At 47.2% G+C, this 20855-nt stretch overlaps 2 protein-coding genes across 2 annotated transcripts in view; one reads left to right on the forward strand and one right to left on the reverse strand.

The window, feature by feature from the left end:
* The window catches only part of LOC112061359 (scavenger receptor cysteine-rich type 1 protein M130-like), a 737202-nt gene that overhangs the window by 467707 nt on the left and 248640 nt on the right, over positions 1 to 20855 (reverse strand). The gene's annotated exons all lie outside the window — the stretch shown is intronic.
* LOC101946474 (scavenger receptor cysteine-rich type 1 protein M130-like) overlaps positions 1 to 20855 on the forward strand; it is a 61934-nt gene that overhangs the window by 30555 nt on the left and 10524 nt on the right. The window contains exon 9 of the mRNA XM_065578721.1: positions 15726 to 15736. Coding sequence (XP_065434793.1) covers positions 15726 to 15736 — 11 coding nt within the window. The remainder of the gene's footprint in view (positions 1 to 15725; positions 15737 to 20855) is intronic.

The raw sequence follows: 20855 nt of genomic DNA on the forward strand, positions 1-20855 counted from the left end.
CCCAGGCCACAGCTTTGAAACTTTGGTGTGCCTTTCCCATGCCTCCTCCTTTGTAGGAATTTCACTAAAAACTCACAGTGTATAATAAGCCAGACTTTCTGATATGAATTTGCAGCATTCCCTTAAAATGAAATTTTCCTGGCCTGAAAGTTTGTGTATTACAACTTGTGTGTGGATCCAAAAATAATAATAAAAAGCCTCATGTTATCTGCCTTGTCTGTATAAAAAAAAAATTCAGGCTTCAGAAAAACTGGGAAGCATCCCAGGCAAACTGAAAACTGTCATATGTCTTTACATATTGACTTTAAACAGCTGAAACTTTTAAAATTGTCAGCATTAATCAGCAAACGTATCCATGCTGTTTGCAACAGTATTATAGGGTAACAATTGTTATGTTATCATTTCTCCTGATATTTTTCTTCTTGCACAAAGTACCTTAAAAAAGAAAAGAAAAAAAAAGTAAATACATTTTGGACAGCATTTGAAAGCACCAGAAATAAATACATATCTTTGATGGGAAAAGGTATTTCCTATTCCCATCCTCTCTCCTCCTGGGCGGGTGTTTAGTTTGGGTTTGGATTTTTGTTGCACTGCCTCCAGTTGCCCGGTTTAGGTGCTGGGATCTCATAGCCTTATTGAGAGCCTAATTCCTGGTCTCTGAAGCTGGAGAAATTTAGAGGAGACATTAAAGAGAGATTTTAATCTTCTGACTGGAAACATACAGCCCAGTCCAACCACACACACAGCACATCACAAAAAAAAAAAAAAAACATATACAGCACAACCACACAAACCCAACCCAAATACACACACAGCACAACAAAAACACACACAGAGCACAAGCCAATCCAAATATAGGCACAGCACAACACAAACCATACACAAAACACAAACACACAACCCCAACACAAAATATCCACACAGCATGACACAAAACATACACACAAAGCAACCTCACACACTCAATCCAACCACACCCAGCAAATAATCAAAACACACATTCCACCACCTACGTACACAGCACAACACAAACACACAACCCCAGCCTTCCATCCCTGCCCCACAGCACGCGCAGCACTGTCCACCCCTCGCCAGGTCTTAGCTGCCTTTCTGAGCCGCCCAGAACCCTGGAGCCCTGCAGGGAGCCCAGAGACTCGCCGCGTTACCTGCAGCAGCCGGGCAAGTCACAGCCGCTCAGCCGGGACAGTGACTTCATGCCCTGGGACCTGCTGCCGGGAAGACTGGACCAGAGCCAGTCCTGGGGAGCGGGCAGGCAGAGCTGTGGGCTGGAGAGGGGGTGGGAACGCGAGGGACAGGCAATGAGCTGAGCTGGCCTGGCCCCTCTCCTGCCCCAGGACTCACCCGCCACCTGCAGAGCTGGGCTGGGAGAGGGTCACAGCCATGCTGCCCCCCGGCTCTCTGGCAGCCAAGTGCCGCACTGTGGTGAGTGGCGCCTGCCTGGCCTGGCCCCCACTTTTCCGCCGCCCCTGCAGGCGGTAACCGGGCTCTCAGCACCCCTAGGGCTAATGCGGGGAGAGGAGTGAGTGGCGACATGCTGGCGGGCTTGGGGGAGATGGCACCCGGGGCTGACTCCTAACTTGGGGGTGGGGCAGGTGCCCCCCTCCCTAAGTGGAGCCCTGCCAGGTGTGCGGCGCACCAGGACTTGGGGGCATCAGATGAAACCTTGAGCTTGAGCATGTGGCCAAGCTCCACTGGGGCGGGGGGCATCTTCCCCCGCACACTTACAAGTTAGCCTGGAGCACCAGCTCCCGCAATCCCACCAGCACATAGCCAGTCACTTTTCTACCCGCACTAGATCCCCCTCTCCCCAAATGCCCACTGCCTCCCAGAATTTTGCAGTCTGACCAAAAGCCTCTGGCAGTCTGCATCTGGCCCACGGTTTGCCTATTGGCTACCCCTGATCTAACATACCTCTATTTTTGTGATCAGGAAAGAATTTCCCCCCAGGTCAGATTGACTGGGATGCTGCGGGGATTTACCATCCTCTGCAGCATGGCCTGCAAGTCATTGCTAGGATCAGCAGGGTATCTCACCAATCAACTCTCTGCAGGGGCCTCAGGTATTGTTGCCTCTCAGTCCCTCCTAGTCTCTGCCTGTGACGCACACTAATTTATTCTCCTGAGGCCTGCAACACTTTGGTCTAATCCAGGTTGGTGGGCTCAGTGCAGGGCGGACTTTGGTGGTCTGTGATATATATCGGGGTTAGACTGGATTATTTAGCTGTCCCAACGGCCTTAAAATCTATGGATCTATATTATGGCTACAATGCTGCAGTGTCTGACCTATGGCTGCCCTGATTCACAGGTGCCCCCTCTTTCCAGTCCAGTCACTCAGGGAATGATAGCTGCAGTGAAAGGCAATAGGGCACTGGTAGGAGTAACTTTGGGGGCAGTCACTAGCCCCAGAAAACTAAATCTCTCCCAGCACCCCTGACTGCTGCACATCAGGGTCTCTGGCCATACAGGAGACAGGCCAGCACCACCACAGTGGATGGAATGAGGGTGGGGAGGGGATGGAAACACCCAGCAAGGGAAGTTGCGTTTTTCAGCCATGTTGGTGTGTGGATACCAGCTCAAAGACATGCACTGGACACACAAGCAGAGCAAGTTCACACTGTAAAAACTGTTCACACTGTAAAAACACCAAACCAAGAGGGACGTGATAATCGCAGAACAAATTCTACTTTAACCCATTAGAAACAATATCCACTCTCCTGTAATTATTGGGCTACTCAGTGCTGGAGTACATCTGACCAAACCCTCCGGTGCCAGTGCCGTGCCAGGTGTACCGCGACTTGGAGGCAAGCACTGTAGGTGCTTCATTACCTAGGCCTTGCAGGTGCTGGGTCCCAATAACTGCTCAGACACGTGGCTAAGGGAAAGGGTATTTGACTAGAACTGGCAGGAAAGGGGAAAGTTGCAGATTCCATAAGTACCAACGCTTCAATAGTTAGAGTTCACAGCGAGCAATAGTGATAAATGTTTGGGTCTCTGGGGCTGTCCAGTCGAGAGTCAGGGCTCTTCAGGCCGAGTGCCTGGAGTGCCCTCTCCAGTCCATTCTCTAGTCAAGCAAATAGGAGCTTGCAGGTTTCCAGGCCAGCTTCACATAGTGTCTCTCATTGGGGCCTCTTGGCACTGGCTTCCTGCTCATCTACTGCTGCTCCTCCATAAACCTCTCACAGACCCGCACCCAGACATAACCTCCAGCAGTCACAGCCTGTTCCACATGTGGCTCTGCATACAGGTCCTGGGGATTGCCCTCTGCAGCCAGCTCTCTGCAGCTCCTCATTTGCCTTACAGCCACTGCTTCCTACAATAGCCCAGCCACTTCCTGGTTCAGGACTCTTCCCCTTATCCAGCCAGAGAGAAGGGATGTGGAATGGAGAAGGCTCTGATGGGTGTTGTAGTCTCCTTCTTAGCAGATCCTACAGAATCTCAAACACAGGCTAACAGATTCTGCAAACAGAAGAAGGTTCCTCTCTGACTACGACTCCAAAGGAGTTTTGCAGTCATATCAATAGTTTCTTTATGAAAAAGGTGGCAAAGTCTGGATCTGCCTTTTCAGCTCCTTTCTGTACTTTTAAAAATTACAAACTTTATATAATATAGTTTTGGGGACACACTGATTTCCTGTATTCTTTTACCTATTACCCAAAAAGATTATGAAATATTATCAAGAAATGTAAATTTGGGAAAGTCAAAGTGTTTGTGAAAAAAAAATCCATCTCTTGGGTTAGTGGACCCTGATCCACGGACATTCAAGCCAGACTGAAGACTGGACAATTGAAGGGAACATCCAATTGACCGACAAAGTTTCTCTCTCTCTCCCAGCAGCAGGGTCAACAAAGCCAGTGTCACATAAGCTGGCAGGGACCACGTCCAGGATAAGTAGGGCACATCTCCAAAACCTTGGAGACAGCCTGGCCTGAGGCTCAGTAGGACTAACACCCTGCACACCTGAGATGAAGAAAAGAAATGGGATGAACACTGAACTCAACCCACCTCTTTTCACTGGGGGTGTCATAAACAGATAGTTAAGGGTTAATGCCTCTTTCACCTGTAAAGGGTTAAGAAGTTCACCTAGCCTAGCTGACACCTGACCAGAGGAACCAATGGGGAGATAAGATGTTTCAAAAGGAAGGAGGAAAGTTTTCTTTGTTTAGAGTCAGTTTCAGTTTTGGCCTGAGTGGAAAAGATCAAGGAATCAGCCTCTTATCAGAGTAGTGAGTATTAGAAAAGGAATAAATAGGTTTATGTTTATTTTCTTTTTGTAACTTGTCTTGGGCATTAGGGAATAATCAAATTGGGTATTCTTTGTGTAATTAAGATTTTGCCTAGGGGAGCATCCTCTGTGTTTTGAATCTGTTGTCTGTGAGATCAGGTTGTATGCTATCTCCCAGAGAGTTTTCTTTTACCTTCCTTTTCTTTAATTAAAAGCCTTTTTTTTAAGAACCTGATTGATTTTTCCTTGTTTTTAGATCCAAGGTGATTGGATCTGGACTCACCAGGGATTGGTGGAGGAAAGGGGGGGGGGGAATAAGTAATTCTTCCTTGTTTTAAGATCCAAGGGGTTTGGATCTGTGTTCACCAGGGAATTGGTGGAGGAGTCTCTCAAGGCTACCTAGGGAGGGAACTCCAACGAGAGATTGCTGAGCTGGAATTGATATGCAAACTAGACACAATCAACTCAGGATTAAATAAGGACTGGGAATGGCTGAGCCATTACAAACATTGAATCTATCTCCCCTTGTAAGTATTCTTACACTTCTTATCAAACTGTCTGTACTGGGCTATCTTGATTATCACTTCAAAAGTTTTTTTCTCTTACTTAATTGGCCTCTCAGAGTTGGTAAGACAACTCCCACCTGTTCATACTCTGTGTATGTGTGTATATATATCTCCTCAATATATGTTTCACTCTATGTGCATCCAAAGAAGTGGGTTGTAGCCCACGAAAGCTTATGCTCTAATAAATTTGTTAGTCTCTAAGGTGCCACAAGTACTCCTGTTCTGTTCTTTTTTAGGGAGGGAAAGATTTTGGGGGGGAAGACAGAGTTTCCCAAATGACAAACTATTTGGGTGGTGGCAGCCAAACCAGCTCTAAGCTGGTAATTCAGTTTAGGGGTTCACATGCAGGTCCCCACATCTGTACTCTAAAGTCCAGAGTGGGGGTGAAACCTATGACTGTGGGGTTTTCAAAAACCAAAATGTTCCTCAATGTTGTTTTGGGTTTAGATTTCCATTGAAAAACAATAAGTGTTTCTGGGAAATTAAAAAAACACACACACAAAAACAATTGATGTTTTTGGACATGCTCTCCTCTGTTCACAGGAAAAAAAGGCCTTCCCGTTCTCCCAAGAAGACTGTTTAGAGTGTCTAAGGTCCAGAGTCACTATTAGTAACTCTTCTGAAGACAGGCTCCATCAACGGGTGATTCTACCATCATGGCATACACTTCATTTCACCATGTCTCTGCAGACAGAACAGCAGACAGAACGGCTAAAGGTTGAGAGATGGTTAAACCCTTGTGTGAGAGGGTACGAGCCATTGGAAGTCTGAGTGCTCTGTCTCTATGGAAAACCAGGAGTCTGGACTGGTCCAGAAGATCAAAGAGAGAATCTGCATATTGACGGCTTTCATCGTACATAGAAGATTTTGGAGGCTTTTGTTTCAACCATGTACTGCTCAGCAAATCGTCTGCACCTGAACACTTCAAAGGGAAAACGTCACAAGGGCCAAATGAATGATATTCCCATACATGGGTCAATGCAGATCCAGCCTGACCAATGTCTTTTCGTAGTAGTAAAGGGACTAGAGAAGTTAGGCCTAAAATTAAACAATAAGGGTGAGGTCTCAGAAAACAGGTCAAATCATTGATGGACAGAGGTCAGAGCAGATCCAGAAAATGTTCCAATCACAACCCAGATGAGTGAGGCTCAGAATATCATTGAAGCATGTTGGTGTGTGGGCATATGAGCCTCTGGGAAAATTTCCACCCTGCCTAGAGGAGAAGTCAAAACCCTGGAGCTATCTCCAAAAGCACAAAATCTCCTGCCATTGAGGCCAACCCAGAGCCCAGCATTCAGGGAGATTAAACACAGCCCAAGCCACCTGCCATGTTTAGCCTTATCTAGGCTGAAGAAAGATACCACTGGGGTCAGTCAGTGCGTCATCCTATGGACTTAATTCAGTCCTTTTTCAAACAGAGTAATCTACAATGTGGCACCCATCACACAGGCCTCTCCAGCTCTCACCAGTACTGAGGGGCTGTGCACATTTACAACAGGAGGCATTAACACTGCAGGGCGTGTAAATGCTTCAGAGACTTTCTTGTAGGAATAAAGTTTCATTTAGAAACAGACCACAAGCTGCTAGCTACTCTGCTAGGGACAAAACCCCCAGATGAATTACCCCTAGAATACAACTTTTGAATGAGGCTCACGTGGTTCTAGTTCACAGTTCCTTGTGTAGCTAGAACAAAATCTCATGGCAGTAATCCACTTTCCAGAGCTATCACTCCAGACACTCCTCAGCCAGAGTTCAAGCTGGAGAACCCGCACACCAAGTGCTCCCTCCCAGGCCAATCAGAGTAAAGCACCTCTAAGGGTGTGTCTGTGATTGCAGCTCATGCAGACATTCCTGGGCTAGCTTTAATCCAGTGTTTCCCAAATGGTAGGTTCCAACCCACTAATGGGTCGTGGAAAGGTTCTCGATGGGTCATGAAAGGCAGGCTTGTATTTACTCATCACAGGACCCTGGCCTATGCAAACATACAGTTCTCCTGGCCCAGTGGAGGGGAGAGGCCCCCAGGGATGGAGGACAGGGTGAAGAATGGGCTGGCCCCTCACTTACCTCAAAGTGGCAGCTTCTGTATGGATGGGACCAGTTCTGACACTTCCCAGGGGCATCCAGGGTTGTGAGACATGTCGCTACCACCTGCCCTTAGCGTGAAGAAGTCTCATCTGTGCCTGCCATGGGTCAGCTCCCAACTCCACTGGCCCGGGCAATGGAAATACTCCCCTCTAAGCCTCACATACCCTGCTGTTACCCCAGAGCTTACCAGTAGGTACATGCTAACCCTTGACCCCTCCGAACATCTCCATGGGGTGTCCAGCCCCTGGTTCATTGGACACTCGCAGTATTCACACATTTTCTGCTCTCAAAGAAGCAGTGCACCCACAGTTTAGCAGTTCCACCTCAGATCACCACTTGGCTTAACGTACAGAACTTAGATATGTTTATAGTGAAAGCAAGTATAAGTTGATTTAGCAAATCACAGAGATTCAAGCAGTAGCAACTAGAAGAACTGGAACTAATGGTTACATATAAAATATAATTGTAACACACATTCTAGAGCTTAGATCTAATTAACAAGACACTCTCATGTCTTGTAGAATAATCCTTACCCAGAACACTTTCAGCGTTTTACTGCCAAGTTGCTATGAACCCTCCTTTCATGAGACAAATACGCTGTCAGCTTGCCTCCTAGGTGAAGGGTTCAGTGGGCACCTTAGCGCCCTCTCCAAGATATACCAGTCCCATCCTTTGTCTTTATTCATAAACAGGATGCCCCCTCACAGCTGCTGTTTTTTTTCTTTCTGTAGATTTTCTCTCTTGTAGATTTCAAATGTTTTTGACTCACTCTGGCTCAGTCTGCAGATAGGCCTCTGTTGTGAGGCAGACAATGCACAATACAAAAGTGACCAGTTAGGGAGATAGGTGCGCGTTACCTCGGAAATGTTCCTTTGAGGAAGGAGGTATGTCACCTCCTGGACCTGCCTTAACTGAAAGACCATATTTTAGTCTAGATACATAACTCCTGAAATATTATCTGTATATACATTTCACAAGGATTATGATGACTACAGGTTACTGACTCTCAGTAGAGACCTCACAGGCCACCCTTCGGTGAACTACTATGCGTATATCTGACTCCGGGATCCCTGTGAAATTCCAGGCAGGTTGTGTTCCCTCTGCCAGTTGGCACCAAGAGGAGTTGGGTCACACCAGCTCCCCATTCCATGTGTTTCAACCTGGCACATGGGGTTGCAGTGCCACTCAGGGTCTGGCCCTGCTGCTCCTCCATAATTATGAAGGAGAGGATGAGCCAAACCTGACAGGTCCTGCAACCCCATGTGCAGGCTCACAATGCCCAGAGCAGGGGGCCTGACCCAGCTCCACAGGACAGAAGATCCTGCTGGGGGTAAGTGAGGTGCAGACTCACTCTCCTACCCTGGGGCTGCCACGGGCCAGGATTCAGTGTTGTGGTGCTGGGGTGGTGGGTACATATAGGTAATGGTGGGTCACAAGAAAAGCAAAATGCAGTTAGTGGGTAGTGTTAGGAAAAAGTGGGGGAACCGCTGCTCTAATCTACCTAGCTCGGGTACCAGAACAGTGAAGCTGGAGCAGCAGAAGCTTCAATGCAGGCTAGTCCCAGGCTAACACAGGGTTCTGGATGGGCTTGTACAGATATGATGAAGCACATGCTGCTGTGGCTTCACTGCTCTGATACCTGAGCTAGCTAGATTAAAGCTAGAGCCAGTGTGTCAGCTCAAGCTGTGATCACACCCTTGAATTACGGTGTAGACGTACCCTCCAGAGTGAAAGAAAAACCAAAGGCAGATGAATTGCTAAGTTATGACCCACTGCAAAGAAGGCTGGACATAAGCGCAACATCAGACATCTCTATGAAGCTGCACTGGGTGGTTTCAGGTGATCTTAGCCTAGGCACCAGGCTGTTGTTGAAGGGGTCGAGACTAGTTATCCCCACATGGGGGTGAAAAAGGACATTCTGCATAAACTGCACGGGGGCCACCAACCCAGCCCAAAATGCACAGAAACAACTCAACAGTCAGTTCAGTGGCCTTGACTGAGGAACAAGTACCAGAGAGAGGAGAGAACTGTAAGATCTGCACTCACATGAGAACCAACCAGCCAGAACCATTATTACCTTCCCTCCCCCAGAACCACCATGGCAGAAAGATCTTCTCCAGCTGGCTAATGGAACCTCTCTTCCATTCACTAGCTGCTTGTCAAGATTTACTGAAGTAGCCAAGCTGCTGACCACTACATCACAGACAGTGGGGTCAGGATGAAATCCATGTTTGGCTGCAATGGAACCCCACTGCAAGTCCTCTCTGATAATGATCCTCAGTTTGTATCAGAAACTGTTAAATTTGCAAATCCCTGCAGTTTCATCCATGTGCCATCCCAGTCATTAGAAAACCATGGGGAAACAGAACTTTCAGCAAAAATGGTGAAACAGCTTTTTACACAACACACAGGCCTTATCTGGCCCTGTTCCCATACAGGCCAGCACCTCTGACAAATGGATTTATTCCTTATGAGTTGCTGAGTTGAGGTCCAACATCCCAACCTCCCTTCACTCTTAGACCTCCGTTGGCCTGAGATTCCAGTGCTACCACGGGAGGAAGAACAACCTAAAACTGTCAGAAGAGAAACTTTGTCAGACATCACAGAGTCTAACCCTGAGGGACCTGAACCCAGGAGATCATGTCTGATTGAAAGGCTCCCCAGAAGAAGGAATGGTACAGGCACGGCTGAACACCCCTCGATCTTACTGTATTTGAGTCCTGTAGTATCATGTGACACTGGGTTGTTTCACCAGGTAAATCTCTGGAGCATTCAGATCCCTACCTGCAGGCTGAACCTGTGAGTAATGATCCCCCTGCTCATAGAGACCAGCCACCATCTCCTCCAGAACCTGGGTAGTGGAGACAACCAGCTAGATCTAACAGCCACCCTGCTTCCTGAAAGGCTAAGTCAGATCTTGGGAACCTGAGGAACTCAGGGATTGAGTAGCCAGCCAAGTGTTTTACCTGGGCAGGACAATCTCCTGGCATGAGGCTGAAGGGTCAGACAGTTTGTCCAGCCTTTACTGGGCTGTTTTTTTTAATATTCTGTGCTGATGTTTATTGAATGGTTGAATGAATGTTTTACTATCGTTCCCTTTCACAGAGGAGGATGCAGTGATAGATATTTCTCTGGAGACACTTTTTAGACAGGCCACTAGAGGGCCTTGCAGAAGATGTATACAGCTGCAAGCAAGGAGGAAATTAAGGTTGTTCTGTTATTCACCTTCCCTTTAGCGCCCTCTGAGAATTCAGCAATTCGGGTGCAATTGGGGGGCGTTGAATAAAAATAAGGGGGCGGTGGAAGCATAAAGAAAGAATATAAGAAAATTTTGAAAAACCGTTCGTACATGTTTCATCTGTTGTGTAACATAGAGTTAAAGTTGTAGTGATTACTTTATTTTCCAAATAAATTCACAAATTATAACCGATCAGGTGTCAAGTCCGCCAACAGCTCTTAACAAGCAAGTGTTGGCAGGCGAGCGTGTCGCGCATTGTCGGGAAGTCCAGCATGCATCGGCAGGAATATGTGCGTATAATGACTTGTTTACAATACGATACTATAAATAGGCGACATGTATGAAATCTAATTTAGATTGTTTCTTAATTGTGTAAAAAGCAGTTAACAATAGTGCAATAAGTATTTAAAATTTTTTATTCATATTCAATACCTTCGATCTTTATGGATTACGGATCACATACAAAGCAAATTGTATTATTGTTGTTTCAATAAAAGAGCAATTTACACGTGAGTATTTTTATACATTTTCTTACATATCTACCGTACGTTTCTGTGTCTCTAGTGCTTACTAATAATAAAATCGTAGCAGGCTTGTGTCGGTACAGTACTATTTGAAGTGTACAGTCAATATATTTGTCATATTTTTTATTACAATATTAACGAAAATGGGAATGAAATCGTAAAAAACTGTTAACTATTAACATTTATTTATATCTATCGAATCATCTGTGTTAATTGGTAAATAAGGCGTGTGTTAATAAGGAACAATTATTTAAATAAGGGCAAACTAAATTAAAACTATTAACTGATTTTAATTGCATATTGATTATTTTTAATTAATTATTTCTTGATAAATTTAGTTTGATATTTGACAATTTAATATCAAATACATATATCTAATGCTGAGCAAAGAACAAAACCCAGTTTATTAGTTTCATTAGTATTTTAGTTTGGTTGTCTTTTGCCATCTTACGCAAAAACCACTGTGTACCTGATGTCGTGGGCGCTATTCTAATAACACATCTTTCTTTACTATATTGTAGGACGTAGGTAGAAATATAGATACATAAAAGAACACAAATTTGTCACTGCATCTTTCTGTTTGTTCGCTTAAAGAAGGTAGATTTCCAGGGGGGCGCTGAGTAATTTTTTTTCTGAAAAGGGGGGCGCTGAGTAATTTTTTTTCTGAAAAGGGGGCAGTAGGCCAAATAAGTTTGGGAACCTCTGCTCTAGCTGTCTCCCACATCAGCCATCTCTCCTGCAGGGAACTGAGACGCTGCATTCACTTTGGCACTAACCAGCTGTTGGCATCAGCACATCTGTGGCACTGCACTAACTCTGTGAACTTCCTGAGCCCTGCCTGGATCTGTGGTGTTGGTCACATGCACACAGGGCCAGTTTAGGCCAATTCACCTGATTCCCCGGAATCGGGCCCCGCTCCTAAGAGGGCCCTGCGCACTCAACCCGGCGGCGGTCATCTTCGGGGGCCCCGGTCCCCTGGCCAGAGCGCCGGCAGGAGCACGGCAAGCCCCGCGGTCCCGCTCTCCTGACTGGAGCTCCGGAAAAAGCGCAGCAGCCCCATAGCCCAGTGACCCCGGCCGGACCGCGGCAGCCCCACAGCCCCGCTCTCCCGACTGGAACTCCGGCCAGAGCACCGCAGCCCCACAGCCCTGCAATCCCGGCCAGAGCGCCAGCCAGAGCGTGGCAAGCCCCGCAGCCCGGCTCTCCCAGCTGGAGCTCCGGACAGAGCGCGGCAGCCCCATAGCCCCGAGACCCCGGCCGGAGCGCAGCAGCCCCGCAGCCCTGTGACCCCGGCCAGAGCGCCGGCCGGAGCGCGGCAAGCCCCGCAGCCCTGCTCTCCCGGCTGGAGCTCCAGACAGAGCGCGGCAGCCCCGCAACCCTGGCCAGACAGCGGCAGCCCCGCAGCTCCGCCACCCCCAGCCGGCAATCTGAAGTGCCACCCCAGGAATCGGGCCCCGCACTTGCTAAAGTCAGCGCTGCATGCACAAAAGGGGAAGGGTTCTCCAAGTGCAGCCGGAGAGAGAAAATCATAAAAAGGCTCACAGAGGCTGAGCACTCATGGGAATAAGGCAGGAAGTGCTGTAGTGGCAAAAAAAGCATTGGTTACACTCCCAAACGAAACACCGTATTCCCCAAATGAGATATGAGTAAATTCGGTCTACCCTCATTTACTCCCAGCTACACGACTGCAGGCAGGTGGCTAGGAATGGGTTTGGAAGCCTAACTCAGGCTGCTATTTTTCAAAATCAGACTCTGATTGTTCCTCACAGCTCTTGCTGGTGCTGTGACCCAGTGTGTATTTTACAGTAGGTCAGTGGTGGGGAGGTGTAGGCTGTCCCTTGCCACCATCCACACACACACAAAAACACTGAAACCCACAAAGTAATGTCACCAACATACCCCTAGGGACTGTGAAAGGGAGGGTGGAGGGGGTGAGGGTGGGAGATAAGAAGGAGGGGGAGGATAATGCGCAGAGGAGGGGAAGGGGAGTGCAATCCAGCTGCCCTGCAGGGAACCTTGTTAGCAAAGTGCCCAGACCCAAAATGCATAAGGACTGTCCTATGTAATGGAAAGCCCAGCCATGCATCTGCAAATTGCAGTGGTCAGTGAGACAATCACCAGCCTCAAATCATTTCCTTTTGCCCAAAACTGTGAAGGGGAGCCAGCTGCATCTCAGCTGCCCTAGAGTGAACCCCACAAGCAGATGGTCAGTCTTGTAGTGTGGGTCGGCTTAGCCCCAGTGCTCATCAGAGACAGCAACAGTTCACCCTGTGTGACATGGGAGTCAGCTGAGCCAATCACACATTCTCCCGCTATGAATGGGCACTCACCACTCAGGGAACACCTCCTGGCAGCATGGCACAAAATTCAGTCACCAGTCAGTAGAAACAGAGAGAAACAAAAAAGTGTGACTTTAAAAAATCAAACATTTAAAAATAAAAATTAAAAAGACATCAATATTTTTGTATTTGAAATTTTTTCACCAAAAGGAAATTTCTTCCAAATTTGCTTTCTTCAGAAAAGCAATTTTGATGATTTGTTTTCATTTGAAAAATATTTCATCAGCTCTCCCCTGACATTCTTGGCTCTTGCAAAAGTTAATACAATTCTGACTCTCCTTGGGAACTTTTGAAACAGACTCTTTGGTGCATACAGGAAATCACATGCAGACATACAGCACCAAAGGCATTTGTCCCAAGGTGCGTGTTTAAAAAAAAGAGTGTCCCAATATTCTCTCATTTGAGATACAGAGATTTATCCTTCTGAAAGCCAGATATAACTGCAGAAACCACAGTACCGCATCTATAGGAGACTCAAACTCCCTCCAGCAGGGCCTGAGTGAGGAAGAAAGTGGTTTCTCTCCCACTAATCATTTCTCCTCATGCAATGTTGCTCTTTCCTTTCCTGACTGTAAACTCTGTTATTAGCTCCATCGCTTAAATAAATTTTGTTATAGGAGCTAACAGCAGCTAAAAATCACACATGTGCACTCATAAAAACATACAGTTATACTCAGAACTGTGAAACCCTGGTAATTTGGGTCTTAGTGTGTCTCTCTCACTCATACATTTTTACATTTTATTTATTTTATTTACTTGTATTACATATTTGCACAGTCCTCAAAATACATCGGGGCCCTAATCCTGACTGGGGCTGTTGCCCCTTTTTAACCCGAGTGGCTAGTCAAATTTTAGGGCTCTGGGGATGTTCCACTTGGAAGCAGAAATTGATGGAGAAATTTTCTTTAGTGCCGTCTTGTTTATTTACAAGGAAAGTTCAAAATCCTGCTTCTCTGACTGCAGGAGGGACTAAGAACAACAGGAGCAGTTCCTTCACTTACAGCCCCAAGCTGCTTTAGCCAACAGAACCAAAAGCTCTTTGGAGTAGTGGGGTCTGCCCCGTTAAGGGCCTAGGGAGCCAGGGAGCAGCAAGCCCTGGCCTAAGGAGAAGCTCAGCAGGCAGGTGTTGGGAACCAGCTGATCCAGCTGTTCCCAGCTGGACGATGTAAGAGAGAACCCGGTTCAGTGGCGGGAGGGGGCAGAGAAGGAAAGACAAACATGTCCCTGAGCAGCAGCAGGAGGAGGCTGCCACAGGGCAGGTAGATAGTCAAGCCAGCCAGCTGACCTGTGGCCCCCCGAGGCAAAGTGAAGGCCGTGACCCTTGAACTACAGGAGAGTAGAGGACCCTGTAGCATCAGCACAGATCAGGAGTCAAGACTATCACTTGTGTTACTTTTCCATACGCCTTATCTTTGTGTGGCAGAGGAATAACAGAGGAGGCTAAAGCAGAGTGGGGTGGGGCTGGTTGTTTTGCCCCTAGACTGGTGGACAGGCCCAGTGGATGGGTGGAGAATGCCGGCTGTGTCTGCCACTGCCTAGGAAACCATGGATTCTGAAGCCCTATTAAAATGGATGGGTGAACAACAGCAGCAGCAGTTACTACAACAGCAACGGTGCCAGCAAAAGCAGCAGGGAGCAGCAGCGGTTTATGCTTCGCCTGTTAACCCTGGAGAACTGGAGCCCACAGGTGGGTGAGGGGCTGTGGTTACCTGTGTGGGAGGGAGGAGTTCTCGCCAAAATGGGGAAAGAAGATGTTCTTGAGGCCTTTCTCAAAAACAATGAGGAGTTCTTGTAGAGACTAACACATTTATTTGGGCATAAACTTTCTTGGGCTAAAACCCACTTCATCAGATGCACGGAGTGGAAAATACAGTAGAGAGGTATAAATACACAGCATATGAAAAGATGGGAGTTGCCTTACCATGGGGGGGCGGGTCAGTGCTAATGAGCCAATTCAATTAAGGTGGGAAGTGGACTGTTCTCAACAGTTGACAAGAAGGGGTGGAAATCACTTTTGTAGTGCTAATGTAATCAAGGTGGCCCATTTCAAACAGTTAACAAGGTGTGAGTATCAGCAGGGGAAATTAGTTTTTGTAGTGACCTATCCACTCTCAGTCTTTATTCCATCAAATTAATTTCACTTCTGCAGTTTCTCGTTAGAATCTGGTTTTGAAGTTTTTGTTGTTGAAGAATTGCCACTTTTAAGTTTGTTATTGAGTGTCCAGGCAGATTGAAGTGTTCTCCTACTGGTTTTTGAATGTTACAATTCTTGATGTCAGATTTGTGTCCATTTATTCTTTTGCGTAGAGACTGTCCGGTTTGCCTAATGTACATGGCAGAGGGGCATTGCTGGAACATGATGGCATATACCACATTGGTAGATGTACAGGTGAATGAGTCCCTTATGGTGTGGCTGATGCGGTTAGGTCCTATGATGGTGTCTCTTGAATAGATATGCAGACAGAATTGGCACCAGGGTTTGTTGCAGGGTTTGATTCCTCAGTTAGTGTTTTTGTTGTGTGGTGCGTAGTTGCTGCTGAGTATTTGCTTCAGGTTGTGAGGATGTCTATAAGCGAGGACTGGCCTGTCTCCCAAGGCTTTTGAGAGAGAGGGATCGTCCTTCAGGATAGGTTGTAGATCCTTGATGATGCGCTGGAGAGGTTTTAGTTGGGGGCTGTAGGTGATGCCTAGTGGCGTTCTGTTACTTTTTGTTGGGTCTGTCCTGTTGTAGGTGACTTCCAGGTACCCTTCAGGCTCTGTCAATCTGTTTCTTCACTTCACCAGGTGGGTACTGTAGTTTTAAGAACACTTGATAGAAATCCTACAGGGGAAGATCAAGAATAAGCTCTCAAAACTGGAAACTCTCATAAAAAAAACTATCTTCCACACACACTTCCTCATGGCTGGACTTTACAAAAACTAGACAAGTCATTTACAAAACACACTCTGCTTCTCTACAGAGGAAAAGGGACACTAAACTATCTAAACTCCGACATGCCACAAGGGGCGACAACAGTGGTTCCCTTAAGTTGTGCAATTAATATTGTTAATCTATCCAGCTATACTCTTAGCCCGGCAGAAAAGTCTGTGCTATCTTGGAGCCTCTCCTTCTGCCACACCACCGCCACAAATGTGATATAGTTCTGTGGTGACCTAGAATCCTACTTTTGACGTCTTCAACTCAAGGAACACATCATTGAACAGCAAACTAACCCACTAACGGGAAGAGGGTAGGGACACAGGGGCGGGGGGGTGCGGGCTCTGACTGCGGTTGTGGGCTGTGGGGTGGGGCCAGGGATGAGGGGTTCACGGTGCAGGAGGGAGCTCAGGTGTGGGGCAGAGGGTTGGGGTGAGGGCTTCGGCTGGGGATGCAGGCTCTGGAGTGGGGCCAGGGATGAGCAGTTTGGGTGCAAGCTGCCCCAGGGCTGCAGCAGGGAGAGATGACTCTCCCAAGCCCTCTCTCGCGGCAGCAGCCCGGGGCTGGGAGAGAGCACTTGCTCCCTGCCCACCCCCTACCTCTCTCCTCTGCAAGCCCTTGTGGCTTTGCGGGTTCCTTGATAGCCTGCTGTGTGGCCATGCAGCTTAGAGGGAACTTAGGGCCCAACTTCATCCAGAGTCAGAGGGACGACCCAGTCTTGAGTCTTCCATAAGGCCAGTGGACTTGGGCAAATGGATTGTTGAGTGATTCTGACCAGGACACCTATTACCCCCATTTTGAACCAAAAGGGGATTGCTTGGTGAGGGTGCTCTGGGACAAAAAAAACAGGGCCCGCTAAACCCAGCTCCTGGTCCTCAAGTTTTATCAGAACCAGGTGTTAAAACTGGCCCAAGATGTACCGTGGTCCTGTCACTTGGGAGTGGAGAAGACCCAAGAGATGATACTGGCCCAGTTCTTTTGGTGCTGGATTAATCACAACATTAAAGTTTATTGTGCATTCTGTCCACAATGCCAACTGGTGGCCCCCAGCCAGCTCACAGGCCCCCTCAGTCCTCTTTCATTGGTGAGCAGCCCTTTTGACAGAATTGGGGTAGACCTCTTGGGGTCCATGAAACCAAGTTCAAGCCGTTGTCAGTTTGTTTTGGTGATTGTTGATTATGCCTCTTGGTAACCCAAGCTACAGCCCTGCGCTCGGCCCTGTCACAGACAATAGCTACTCAATTAATGAAAGTGTTCGCAAGCGTAAAGTTTCTAAGATTTCTCCTGACAGATCAGGGCACAGTCTCCACATCCCAGTTAATACCTCAGGTCGTGGTCTCCTGAAAATTTACTCAGTTAAACCTCTGTCACCCACAAACAGACGGCCTGGTAGAGCAATTTAACCATACATTAAAGGAGATGTTGCAAAAATGTGTAACTAAGGAATCCCATAATTGAGACAAAATGCTCCTGTGTTTGTTGTTGCAATCCAGGAGGTCCTGTAATCCTCCACACTTTTTCAACCTTTGAATTGCTGTGCAGCAGACAACCCTGGAGGATACTGGATCTTTCACAGGAGTCTTGGCAGGAACAAGGCACTTCTAACTAGAATGTAATCCAGTGTGTCCTCAAGTTGAGAGAGAGACTGGATCTGGCAGGGGGCTTTGCTAGGGAGAAGCTGAGTACAATAGAAACGCCTGCCTCTGGGTCTACTAGCCGGGGGATGAGGTTCTCCTGCTGATCCCCTCTGCATAATGCAAACTGCTAGGAAAGGGGCAAGGGCCTTTTGAGATCCTCAGACAAGTCACAGGGAGTGGACTACAAGTTTCAGTTGACGGGCAAGCAACAGTGGCCCCAGTCATATCACGTCAAGTTACTGAAGCTGGGAGAGCGCGGGAGATGTGCCTTACCCTTGTCCCAGTGCCCGAGGCAAAACTTGGTCCTCAGGGACCAGAGACCAGGTTGAGCACAGAGATGCCTCTCGAGGAAAACTTGCCTCTGGACCACCAGGAGGAGGCCAGAGAATTGGTCAAGCATTTCACAAATATCCTTCCTACTAAACCAGGGTGGACCCACCTAATTGAACATCACGTACATCTGAAACCTGAGAGCTGTGTCCAGAAGTGCTACTTCCTGGTAGTAGAAGTTAAAGGACACAGTCAAGAAGGAATTACAAATTGTGTTGCAATTGGGTGTAATTGAGGAGTCAAATAGTGACTGGTGCAGGCCAGTTGTGCTGGTCCCTAAGCCAGACCACAGCATTCGCCTTCACATTGATTTTCGCAAATTAAATACAGTGTCCAAGTTTAATGCCTATTCTGTACCCCAGATCAAGGAGATGCTAGAAGGCCTGGGGAAAGCTCAATACCTCACCCCTCTCAGCCGTACAAGGTGCTATTAGGAAATCGCCTTGGCACCTGACTCCAAGGAGTTAAATGCATTTGCTGTGCCCTATGGGCTGTGCCACTCCAGACCCTTCCATTCAGGTTCCATGAAGCTCCTGCGACATTTCAGACCCTCATGGCCAAAATACTTCTGCCCCACCAAGTATATACCACTGCATAGTTAGGCCATGTCTACACTTACAAGTTTACAGCAGCACAGCTGTACCAATACCACTGTGGCGCTGTAAGAGTACTCGTGTAGCTGCGTTATGCCAATGGGAGAGAGCTCTCCCATCAACGTTATAAAACCAGCTCAAAAACGGTGGTTGCTATGTTGGTGGTGATCACATGAGCACTTATGCCAGCAAAACTTATGGCACTCGGTGGCGGGGGGTATTTTTTCACACGCCTGAGCAACAATAGTTTTGCCAACATACATGCTAGTGTAGACAAGGCCTTAGATGATATAATGGTCTATTCCACCACCTGGGCAGAGTACCCCCATCATGTCAGTGGAATACTCCAGTCCCTTTGAGCTGTGAGTCTCATGGCCAACCCGGCCAAGTGCCACACCGGCTGCATGGAGACGAAGTACCTTGGATATACACTGGGGAATGGCAGGATCTAACCCTTCATAGAGAAGGTAAAGTCCCTGAGAGAATGGCCTGTCCCCACCACAAAGTGGCAAATAAAAGCTTTCCAGGGGTTGGCTATGAGCCACCAGTGCTTCATACCCCACATTTCTATGATTTCAGCTCCACTAGCATCGCTAATGTGCAGCCAGGCACCCTGAAAGATGCCGTGAACCTCTGCATATGCAGCTGTGTATGGCAAAATAAAGCAAATTCTCTGCAGTGCCCTGATACTTCACTGCCCAGACTTTACTAAAGAGTTCATCTAACACATGGGTGCATTGGAATGGGGCCTGGGGGCAGGAGCAGCTCTATGGTTTTTGCCGCCCCAAGCACAGCAGTCAGGCGGCTTTTGGAGGCATGTGTAGGGGTGGTCCACTGGCCACGTGGATTCGGCAGGCCGCCCCCCGTGGCTTGCCGCCCCAGGCACGCACTTGCTGGGCTGGTGCCTGGAGCCGCTCCTGCCTGGGGGCTGCACTCTCATAGGAATTGGAGGACAGAGCCCACCCCATTTTGCCCTTGAGAAAGAAGTTACTGCCCCAAGAACAAACATACGCAGTCATTGAGAGAGAATGTCTCGTGATAAAGCGGCCTGTCAAGGTCCTTAGATACTATGTACTTGTACTTGTACTTGTACTATTTATTCTGCTCTCATCTTAGACCACACCCCTTTAAAATGGCCGCATGCCATGAGAGACACAAACCCCAGGTTGGCCCAGTGATACCTGGCTCTGCATCCTGATGCGTTTACACTTTGCCATCGAGCTGGTGTCATGCATATAGGGGAGCTGGAACGATTTTTAGAGTAGGGTGGGGGGCTGAGACCCATTCAACCAAACTGTAAACCCGGTATATGATGCAAACCACTTCAAGCCAGAGGGTACAGCAGCACCTGCAGCACCCTAGTTCTAGCATCTAAGCACATATATGAATGAGGACTTTTATTTACAAGATGGGGAAAGGGCTAATAATATCTTTTGTTTTAGATGGGGGCTTATGCTTAATGTTATGTTAACTCAAAGATGACTTCAAACTTCTCAATCTCCTTGGCGTTTTAACTCAACCCATGATAAAGTTTCACCCAGCTCATATTAGGGGCCTTCTGAACACTACACTAGTATAAATCATAGTAAATATAATGCCTTATTTTACAGAGCTATGGATATTCTACAGCTCAGACTCTCTGGCCTATCTCAGTGCAATGGCTTTTGCAGAATTTCATACTTTAAATATCAAATACAATGTAGACCCAAAGATACTGCAGTATCTGGGATTGCAATATCTGTCGCATCCATTTAGTAAATTCTCAGAACTAGGCCAAATCCAGACAGATTTTCTCTGTGCCATCTAAAAGCACATCTGCAACCATCATCTGCTAACCATCTAGTGTCTGCACCAAACCCCAGACGTGCTATTGGTGCTCAGGATAAGGTAGTTTTGGGTTTTTTTTCTTGTTTGTTGGTTAGTTTTTTTTTTCTTTTAAGAATGGTACAAGTATATTGTTTCTATCTGTGCTCACAAATGGTTGATCTGTTTTCATTAAAAACAAACTTAAATCATCTTAAGTAGAGACCAGATGTAGAAGAATTCAGCCTGAAAGATAAAAAGCTGTAACGAGCTGAAAATGGATCCTTTCACATTGAAATACTCAGGCAACATTGACAATAGTCTACAGTACAGGGGTTGCTATGTAAACACAAGATGACAGCCATCCCCCCATATGGTTGGATGTAGCTCTCAATGGTCAGCTCTTGTAGTGAATTCACTCAGTTTCAGCAATTCCTTGGATAAATTTGATTCACTAGAACTGGTGACCTCATATGATCTTAATTCCTCCAAAGTGGAGGCTTCATAGTAGAAGTGACTGAATAAGGAAAAAGATTTACAAATAATCTCAGACAAACAGCTCCAACTCTGTTTGCTAATGT

The sequence above is a fragment of the Chrysemys picta genome, unplaced genomic scaffold, assembly GCF_011386835.1.
Source record: "Chrysemys picta bellii isolate R12L10 unplaced genomic scaffold, ASM1138683v2 scaf1, whole genome shotgun sequence".
Taxonomy (NCBI): domain Eukaryota; kingdom Metazoa; phylum Chordata; order Testudines; family Emydidae; genus Chrysemys; species Chrysemys picta.